The sequence below is a fragment of the Bicyclus anynana genome, chromosome 9 (genome assembly GCF_947172395.1).
Source record: "Bicyclus anynana chromosome 9, ilBicAnyn1.1, whole genome shotgun sequence".
Lineage (NCBI taxonomy): Eukaryota > Metazoa > Arthropoda > Insecta > Lepidoptera > Nymphalidae > Bicyclus > Bicyclus anynana.
Window position 1 is genome coordinate 13874089 of NC_069091.1, and position 10209 is coordinate 13884297.

General features: G+C 34.4%; 2 protein-coding genes across 3 annotated transcripts; both read right to left on the reverse strand.

The window, feature by feature from the left end:
- Nucleotides 1-159: 159 nt before the first annotated feature.
- LOC112053652 (protein dpy-30 homolog) lies at nucleotides 160-2132 on the reverse strand. The gene is made up of 2 exons (XM_024093134.2): nucleotides 1898-2132; nucleotides 160-711 (listed from the first exon to the last, which is right to left on the reverse strand). Exons 1-2 carry the CDS (start codon nucleotides 1973-1975, stop codon nucleotides 463-465), a joined length of 327 nt encoding a protein of 108 aa, XP_023948902.1. The 5' UTR covers nucleotides 1976-2132; the 3' UTR covers nucleotides 160-462.
- A 1129-nt stretch (nucleotides 2133-3261) lies between these two features.
- LOC112053656 (ubiquinone biosynthesis O-methyltransferase, mitochondrial-like) lies at nucleotides 3262-8468 on the reverse strand. 2 transcript variants are annotated; one of them, XM_052883342.1, is made up of 7 exons: nucleotides 8329-8468; nucleotides 7973-8121; nucleotides 7531-7698; nucleotides 7213-7324; nucleotides 6063-6197; nucleotides 3703-3973; nucleotides 3262-3433 (listed from the first exon to the last, which is right to left on the reverse strand). In XM_052883342.1, the coding sequence occupies exons 2-7, from the start codon at nucleotides 8035-8037 to the stop codon at nucleotides 3318-3320; spliced, it is 867 nt and encodes a 288-aa protein (XP_052739302.1). In that variant the 5' UTR covers nucleotides 8038-8121; nucleotides 8329-8468; the 3' UTR covers nucleotides 3262-3317. The 2 variants fall into 2 exon arrangements, with proteins under 2 accessions (XP_052739302.1, XP_052739301.1); XM_052883341.1 differs by lacking the exon at nucleotides 8329-8468 and having other exon boundaries at nucleotides 7973-8295.
- Between the last annotated feature and the right edge of the window lie 1741 nt (nucleotides 8469-10209).

Consider the following 10209-nt stretch of genomic DNA (forward strand, 5'->3'; position numbering starts at 1 on the left):
TTTTTTAACATAATAAATTTGATTTACCTACTTAAAATATTTTTTCATCCATTAAACGGGTACACAATATGGATCTTAGACTATGAGGTATCTCTAATCCTCAATAACTTATCTTCATGGCGACCTCTCAAAATACAGTAAATAAAATTCAGAAATATATTTTGATGCACTTGTATTACTATAAAAAATTATTGAGACCACCGGAAAATTGTCCACAAATTATAATAACACACAATATATTAAAAAAATTGCATCACAAAACACATTCAATTTATACTATTAGAAGTACAGGAAACTATTAATTCAGGTTTTGGTTCAGTCATATATTTCACTAAGTAATTTTTCAGTGTCCGAGTCCTAAATCCAGAAATTTCATAATTTGAGACAGGCTTATTTTGTTCCTGATATCATTTAACTCTGTAAGCTTTGCGTACAACATTAGAGGCTAAATTACAAATTATTCTATGTTTGTGGATTACTCGGTGCATTATTAGTTCCATTATTATCAAATGTATTTTTATTCTTCAATAAATATGCTGCCAAATAGTTGATTGGGTCTGGTGGCCGTTCCTTGGCCAAAGCTGACAAACCTTGCAGCAATATTGGAACTACTGTTTGGTCAAGGTACTGTCGCGTCGGCAAGGCTTGTAAATCAATACGGGATTTTCTGTTTGCATTGGTATCATTTTCCTTCTCCATGGAGATTATTTTCTGAAAATAAAAATGCCGCTAAGTGATTTAGCGTTCTGGTATGACACTGTGTAGAAACCAAGAGATGTGTGGATTGTCATCCTCCTCTTAGCAAGTTAGCCTGCTACCATCTTAGATTGCATCATCACATACCATCAGGTGAGATTGTAGGGCTAACTTGTAGAGAATTAAAAAAATATCTCTCCCTTGTTTTCCTACAACACTGAAAGGAGTGTGATTTTCATCCAACACCTAACATGTTAGCCCGACGATTCCATCTTAGATTGCATTGTCACTTACCATGGGGTGAAAGAAGTAAAGAATAAAAGTAAAAAAAACAAGAGAGCAATATTTCTGATGTTACTACTATATATATATTATACTATATATATATATATATATATATATATAGTATAATATATATATATAGTATATATTTATATATTCTTCTTACTATTTAGTAGTAGTAGTAGAATTAGGCTGTATGTATAACTAGCGGACCCAGTCAAGCTTCACTTTGACTTAGTGCACTTCTACCCTACCCCCACCCTAACCCTACCATTTGTCTTTATTTCTGAACACACACATATGTCAATCATTACATACAGTATTTGACAGGATGGACAACAAAACAAATGTTTGACAGGTACGAAACAACAAAACATTTAGGGAAAATGATTTATCTTTCATATAATCATAGTATTCGTTGAGTTTTCATTGTTTTATTCTGCTATTTGGGGTGGAGACAAACTCAACGAATCGGAATCCATGAAAATTGGTCCAGCAGATTTATAAGTGTTGTAACAAACCTGTCTTTGTGTTATATATATAGATTTGTAAGAGTTCTACTATAAAATTGTTTTTATTCTCCAAGTTGAATTCAACATCGTATTTTTATTTGAATCTTTATCTAGAAGGATATAGAGATGAGACTCTCAAGGCTCTGCAAATTTGGATTAAAAAATTTTTTAACGGCACACTAGCGACGTGTATGATAGAGTAGGGGATCTGTGTAGCTTACACCCACAATACTAATTTTGGTTGACAATATTAATTTCTTAAAAGAAAAGATCAGTATTTCAAAGCCTGACCCAGGACCTTGTAATCCAATGCCCTCGTTCAGGAAGAGGCTCATGTCCAGTAGTGGACGTCCATCGGCTGGTAATGATGATGGAGACGATAATAGTATAAATACCATGTCACTTACCTTCACTGATTCCGGTATTTTGGAAGCGGCTTGGTCTTCTTTGGGAGTTTGTTGTCCTTCCAAAGAAGTTTCTGACATCGGTTTCTTAATTTCTATACTTAATATCTATTATTAATTTAATACGAATTTACGTAAATGTGTTTTTTCTTTTTTTTTCCAATATTTTATGTTTTATTTTGTCTTGTCTGTCATAAGCAATCCCCGTAGAAAATTAGAAATAGAAAATATTTTTAAATGTGACAGTTGACGAATTGAGTTGACATCTATTATTCTTTGTCTATGACATACAAAAAATATCAAACTAAATATTCTCTGTGGTTAGAGATTCGTCTGAGAGCGTGTTTTGCCCGGTCAAATTACACATTCAAAGGTGCATAAAATCCCAACAAGCTGAAAATCAGTAAAATTGTTCAAAACATAATTTTCATTTATGTTTAAAAGTTCCCCATCATTCCCGTATATAAAAAAAAATTATTCAAGGTCAAAGGTAAAAAAAAAATAGTTTTTCGCAATTTTTTCGATCTTTGACTTTGAATATTTTTTTCCGTATAAGTACGGGAATGATGGGCAACTTTTATACATTCTTTTTATTTATGTTTTGAACAATTTTACTGATTTTCAGCTTGTTGGGATTTTATGTACCTTCAGTCCTTCACTCTCATATTTTTATATAGATTGACCGGAATTGTCAAAGAAGAGTTTATTAGTACCAAAAACCTTCCAATATTTTTTTATATTTTTCAATCCAATAAAATTTTTCTTAAAAGCCTAGATTCCGGTACAGTAATGTTTTAAAAATGGCTAAAACGGCGGTAAAATTCGAACATGAAACATGAACGCTCTTCGTTTTCTTTTTGCTTCTGGCACCTGCCTTCGGGTCCCATGCTGCCGATGTTTCTGCGTCCGCTCAAAGTTCCCGATGACGCCGCTAAAGCCATCATAGAGTCTACAGCATTTACAGGATCAAAAATAAAGAAAAGTCATCATGTTTCATTTAATAATTTACTTAAATTGTTTTTGTTTCTTGGTCTCGTCCTTATAGCGTGCGATACCGTGAACAAGCCGATTGACAAAACATGATTGTGGAAATGTTATAGAACAAAATATTATAAAGTATTCTTTGCAGCTTCGCGGTCTTGAGGTCGAGGTATCATCGCAACTGATGGGAGAACAAACCAATTCGTGGTTTGTTCCCCCATTTGTGTCAATAAAGCAGTCGGGCCACTGCGCGCGACTTTTTGGCCCGTTACGCAACGTGATTTGCTTTGCAGCGTGATTTACGTTGTTAATTCTCACGAGTCACGACAATAAGGAGGCAGGCAGAGAAAGAATCAAAGAATTTATAACAGATAAAAATTAAAAAGTGAACAAAAAAAAAAGATTTTTATTGAAGTTTTAGTTTAGAGAGAGAGAGGTTTATTTAAGAAGATTTAACAGCCTCAAGAGCATAGCTTAACATTTTGGTATGAGTCCACGCCCAAGTTTGGCTCCATGGGTAGTAAAAGGAACCTCTTGTGGATACCACGTGGCAGTCATCTGAAATAATAGAGAAGACAAGTTTTTTAACATTGTTTTTTTCTTTAGTCTATGGCGTGTCTTTAAACGTATTATGAACTTGCGGACGCACTTTTAAATTATGGACTAGGTATATGAATAGGCTAGGTTGACACTTTTTTTAAATGGTCCTTATCTTAATTAGTTCAATATCGTACTACTAGAATAAAAAAAAAAATATTTTTTTGAGACGTGATTACATGAAAATTTTAGTTTTTAAATTTTTAAAAAGGTATAAAGCAGACACTTACTCATTTCTAGCATATGTTGTAGTTGACTTACTCCGACAAACTTTTCGTATTGATGACCATTCTTCGGGAAACATTTCAAAACATTTTCAAACATAAATATCATATAGAATTGGGCAAACCGCGTCTTGTTTGGCGCCGTAAAGTATAGCTTTCCGCCCGGCTTTGTGACGCGCACGCAGGATTCTACGAACAATTCCTTTTCATTGACGTGGTCTATTATTTCAGAGGCTATGAGAGCATCGTAGGAGTCGGCGAATTCATTGCAGTGTTCCTGAAATATGAGTTAATATTAACTAATGTAGATTAGCTCCCATGAGTTTGAGTTGCCAAGGGCCAATTGATGAACGGTTTGATGGTCTCCGTGGTGCGGTAGAGTTACAAGACGGAGGTCCTGCGTTCGATCCGCAGCTGGGCTGATTGAGGTGTGGTCTAGCTGGTTGGGTGGCTTCGGTCGTGGTTAGTTACCACCTTACCGTCAAAAACGTACCGACAAGCGATTTAGCATTCCGGTACGATGTCGTATAGAAACCAAAAAAAAATTAAAACCGAAAGGGGAGTGGATTTACATCCTCCTCCTAACAAGTTAGCCCGTTTCCATCTTAGATTGCATCATCATTTGACATCAGGTGAGATTGTAGTCAAGGGCTAACTTGTAAAGAATAAAAAAAAAAGTAAAGGCGAAGACCCTGTCCAGTGATGGTTGGAATGTGGTTTCTGATCATGAAGTGCTCAGTTTGAGACAGACTATGAAATATTAAGCGTCTTTTTCGTCGTCTTCGTTATTTCTAGAAATTTTCAGTGATAAACGTTGTTGGCGATGTTACAATCCCTTGCTTCGTACAGCACGTTAAGGCGCAAGTCTCAGTCACACAAAATCGCACATTCACCCTAAACCTGCCAAACTGTTACTGGACCGGCGTGGTGGATTGCTCCTTAGCTGGGCCTAACCCTGTAGTAGGCCATTATAAAAATTTTAATAAAAAAAATACAACCGACTTCAAAACCTAAAAACGTACCTACTAAACTAAAAAGCGAAAAATAACATCATAATATGTTCTACCTGCTGATCAGTATGAAGGCGGTGCTAAGCCGGTGATGTATTAATTCAAGCCATGTGTGAGGTGAGCCATGTGATGTGGTCCTGTCAGAAATGGCTTAAATTAAGACAACACCGGCTAAGCACTGCCTTCATACTGATCAGCAGGTAGAACATATTATGATGTTATTTTTCGCTTTTTAGTTTAGTGGGTACGTTTTTAGGTTTTGAAGTCGGTTGTATTTTTTTTATTAAAATTTTTATTATTTTTCCATTTTTAGTGTAAAAGTCTCACAACGAATACATCAGACCGCTAATGACAGTCACAACCCTTCTTGGTACAAAATTCTCAGCAATACAAATTAATCAAGTCCAAGCACAAGGTAGCTACCGTAAAACGTTAAGGAGTTCCCTTAAATGACCTTGGTCTTCATCATCAGACCCCTAATAACAGACACAACTCATCTAGGTAGAAAGTTCTCAGCAATACGAATTAATCAAGGCCAAACACAAGGTAGTTACTGTAAACTGTTAAGGAGTTCCCTTAATTGTCCTTGGTCTCCATCACCAACCCCCTAAATGACAGTCACAACCTATCTATGTGGAAAGTTCTCATTAATACAAATTAATCAAGCCCAAACACAAGGTAACTGCTGTAAATCGCCGAGGAGTTCCCTCGTCTGTTTTATAGCTCCATCATCAGATCGATTTTAAACCTTCATGAAATTGTAGTGCTTAAAAGTACTAAATGGAAAAGTATACGAACATATTAGACACCCATATAATTTTCGAAAGTTCCCCTCAATTTCTCCAGGATTCCATCATCAGATCTTGACATGATGGCAATGGGACCAAATGGGGACTATACTGTTTCAAACAAAAAAAGAATTTTTGAAATCGGTCCAGGCGTCTCTGAGTAATCGGTGTACATACATAAAAAAAAAAAAAAAAAATACCGACCGAATTGAGAACCTCCTCCTTTCTGAAGTCGGTTAAAAATAGGCTAATCTAGATGAACTACAGTACAATAGCTTGTCGCAGCTGAAGTCTACTATCAGATTCAGTGGCGGATTGATTTTAACTGCACAATACGTACACGCACATACAACACGTAAAATTCCTTCTTAATCCATTACGGGTCATCTCCTCAAGATAGGAAAGGTATTGTTGCATCTATGAGATGAGGTGACCAGATCAGAATTAAGAGCCAAAATTTTACTGGTCTGGAAATTTTATCCACCTTTCTGTTAATAACCATATCAACCATAGCGATTCAGAGGGCGCAAAAATTATGTTTTTGTAAAACCTACCTCAATGGACCTACCTCAATCGTAGATAAAATATACGTGGGCATCTTATTGGCCAAGCGATTGTCCTTGGAGCTATGGCTTTTGGCCACTTCGATCAATTCTTTGCTTGCGTCTATTCCTGTGACTTCGGCGCCGAACATAGCCAAACCCTGAGAAAAGCGTTTTATACAATAATATATAAATTAGTAGAACCTCTTTTAAGAAATACAATTTAAGAAATTACGTTTTTTACAAACATTAAATTTTATTACAATTTTAATTTTTAAGAATATCTCTTGGCACTGTGTGCCTTTGGGCATAGGCCTCCTCCAGCGACTCCCATTGCTCTCTGTCTTTTGCAACCCTTATCCACTTTGGTCTTTATTAGGTACATTATTTAATTAGGGATCTAATTAATTGTATGGAAAAAAATTCAAGCTAATGTAACGCATACGGGTTGTACTGTCAAAAGTTATCAGCGGGCCTACTGACAGTTTGATACTGTTACTATCGCGTTAACGTAAACGCGAATTTCTTAGGAAATGAAACCACACCATCTAGTGGCACTACTGCACAACTGTTTAAATTCCATATAAATTCGCGTTTACGTCAACGCGATAGTAACACTATGAAAATATTGAAAACTCCCACTAGGCACACAGGTCACATGGAGAGATGTCACATTATCGTGCATGAATTTTAGCCATATGTTATCTACAAAAAAAATCTAGATAAGTTAATAAAAAAAAAGATAAAAATAAATAAAGTGTGGCTTGACCGTTAGCTACACGTATGTTGCACATTGACGAGAAACAGATTATTCTTTTAGACTGCTTCATTAGTACCTTGACAACTTATATTTCTCATAATGAGGTTTTAGATTCGAGTCCCTAACTAAGAAGATGCCATTTTTCTCAACGTTTTTATAGATCAGAGTGCCTAGTGGGAGTTTTCAATATTTTCATACTGTTACTATCGCGTTGACGTAAACGCGAATTTATATGCAATTGAAACTGTTTTGCAGTAGTGCCACTAGATGGCGCTGTTTCAATTTCTTAGAAATTCGCGTTTACGTTAACGCGATAGTAACAGTATCAAACTGCCACTAGGCCCTCAGTTGCTAAAATTAAGAGTAATGTAACTAACTAAGTAACTAAGTCAAGTTTTTTTTATTTTCTCACTTACCTCTGAGAGCATGCCTCCTGCACATCCAACGTCGAGGATTTTCTTCCCTCTTAGACAAGTAGACAATTTTTCACCAGGTCTATCAGCAATGCTATCTTTTAAATAAGGCAATCTACAAAATTACCACTAATGGAAATATTGAAAGGTACAGAAAACTTCTTATTACTGAAACTTGGAAAATTGTAAATAATAATAACTCGAAAAAATACATTTTCACAGAAAAATATATAAGGCTACAGATATATACAATCAAGTAGGTATATATAAATAAATACATAGGCATAATAAAGGTTTTGTTATAAAATGCAAATATGTTACCGAATACAGTTAAAATCATGGATAATTTTAAATGGTCCTTTGGGATCCCAGTATGTTTTCAATATTCTCGGATTTGCTTGAAATAAATCTTTGGGGTCAATTGTTGGGGAAGCATTATTGTGTAAATACGCTTTATTTGTTATTTTTGACACAATCGGGCTCCAAATTCTGAAAAAAAATATACGCATGACAATTTGAAAAAGAACATTAGATATTAATTATAAAAACGTCAAGTTATAGGTAATTAACTATGTCTACTGCAAAAAATAATCATACCTATTAAAAATAAGAAAAAATCTTTGAAACAGACAACAAAAATCAAAGAAAAATTCTTTTTTAAAGTCGGTTAAAAATTACTAAAAAAAATATTGAGTGACCATATTATGCTGAAAATTAAAAAAAGTAGGTTATAATTTCTAGGAATAGTGCATCTGTAACTTACCGATATATTGGAGTTTCAACAGTATGGGGACTGATTAAGACTCTCGTTCTCAAAATAATCAACATAATTATTAATTATTCAGTCAAACCTCTAGAACACGTAGTTATAAGATTTCTAAATAAAAATGTCACAAATCACTTTCTTTATCACTAGAAGGACAGACACACACAGAGTTAAAAATCATTTAAGTAATTTGATTGAATAAGAATATGAAATTAAAATTGAGTCGCACAAAAAAACATCAGCTAAATTAAAGAGAACGGACAACAAAGCGACGAGTTTCTTTGCACGAACCATTTGACGCCACTTTTGTCTACTTAATAGCTAAAACTATTTATTTTCAATTAAATACCTACCCATCACTAAGCAATCTTTAAGCCACAGATACATAATATAATTTGTTTTGTACTTTCATAAGTAGATAGATACAAATATTCCTATACTACATACTACAGCCTTCATTGATAAGTACTGTGTACCAACAAATATATTAGAAATGGAGGTAGAACGCATATCATTTAATAACTATGTATGGTTTGTCTATAAGATTGGTGGTAGAATCTTTACAAATAGTCAACTGACGTGTCAAAAGTGCTTGTAAATTGAGCCTACTTGAAATAAATAAATTTTGATTTTGATTTTTTGAAGATATAATATAAAATACATTAACCATATCTAATTGTTATAAGGTTATTAATCAATAAACTATTTATTTTCATTACTTTAAGAACAAGTTAATTATAATTATTATGAAGTGTGAAATGACTAGTGATTTCTAATTTGTTACTCTCACCTCACTTTTAATTTGTTTGTTGGTAAACAGTACTCATCAAGAAAGACTGTATAGTATAGCTATATTTTAACCGGTGTTAGGGGTAGATATTCGTATTTTTTTTCTTTTATAAGATGTACTATTTTTTAGAAAGTAGGTTTGATTCATCTAGATACTTATAATTTATTTATTTATATTTATAATTATATTGTAAAGAGGTAAATAAAGTTTTTGGTGTTATATAGGGTAATGTATGGATCTACTGAACCGAGTAAAAAAATCATCTATTTACCACTAGAAAGCAACATTATTTGTGAGTGTCATCACTATAAATATAAAACAAATTCGCTTTCTCTGTCCCTATATCCCTATGTATTAAGCTTTAAAACTACGCAACGGATTTTGATGCGGTTTTTTTCAATACATAGAGTGATTGAAGAGGAAGGTTTGTATAACTAGCGACCCGCCCCGACTTTGCACGAGTACAATGATGATATTAAATACACTGCAGAAAAACTGTGAACGTTGTATATGAAAACATAGCGGCACACTCCGGCTTCGTACGGGTATCACACTAATATTATACAAGGCGAAAGTTTGTGTGTGTGTGTGTATGTTTGTTTCTCCTTTACGATGGGACTACTGAAGCGATTTGGCTGAAATCTGGAATTGAAATAGATTTCACTTTGGATTAACACATAGATTTTTCATCCCGGAAAATCTATGGTTCCCGTGGGATTTGTAAAAAACTGTGGATCCACATAAATTATCCACGCGTAATTAAGCTATAATTTAAGTATTCTCACTGGAACGAGAACTACCCGGGTGAAATCGCGGAGCGTCGGCTAGTTTATACTAAAAAGGGTTACCTCTTGCCGTGAAGCTCTTTCTACTTACCTAACAGTAGGAATATGCGCTGACAAACATTCAGGTTTTATATGAGTAATCGGTGTAGTACATACATAAAAAAAAATACCGACCGAATTGAGAACCTCCTCTTTTTTGAAGTCGGTTAAAAATGGAGAAGGTCTGCCCACTTCACGCTCACGTAACAACTTTTATACAAAGATGTTGACAACGAAATGCCGTTTGTGTAATACTTGCGGTTAGTTCTACTGTTAATAAGTAAATGAAGTTTAAAAAATATAATACCTAGATACTGAAACCAATCCCGTAGTATCGAAATCTGAGATTATAGAACAAGTGAGATGAAAAACTTTTTTAAACATCAGGCTTAATTAGTAACGCAGGTACCTGTGTAACAAATAAGTACATACCAGACTAGCCGACGCTGCGCGGTTTCTCCCGCGTAATTCCCGTTCCCGTAAGAATACGGGGATAAAATATACGAGTAGGCTATGACACTCAAAAATAATGTAGGCTGTAATATAGGCTGTTTTGTGATAAAATAATTGTCTATATCGGTTCAGTAGATCCAGCTTGGGCTATGTTTTTATAGCGGCAT

Excerpts from the sequence above, each read along its gene's own strand:
- LOC112053656 (XM_052883342.1), bottom strand. The coding sequence starts at position 8,037 with ATGTTGATTATTTTGAGAACGAGAGTCTTAATCAGTCCCCATACTGTT. Across the intron at positions 7,699-7,972 it reads GTTGAAACTCCAATATATCG|AATTTGGAGCCCGATTGTGT; the intron begins GTAAGTTACAGA and ends ATTTTTTTTCAG. Across the intron at positions 3,974-6,062 it reads ATATTTTATCTACGATTGAG|GAACACTGCAATGAATTCGC; the intron begins GTAGGTCCATTG and ends CTCATATTTCAG.
- LOC112053652 (XM_024093134.2), bottom strand. The coding sequence starts at position 1,975 with ATGTCAGAAACTTCTTTGGAAGGACAACAAACTCCCAAAGAAGACCAA. Across the intron at positions 712-1,897 it reads AAATACCGGAATCAGTGAAG|AAAATAATCTCCATGGAGAA; the intron begins GTAAGTGACATG and ends TTTTATTTTCAG.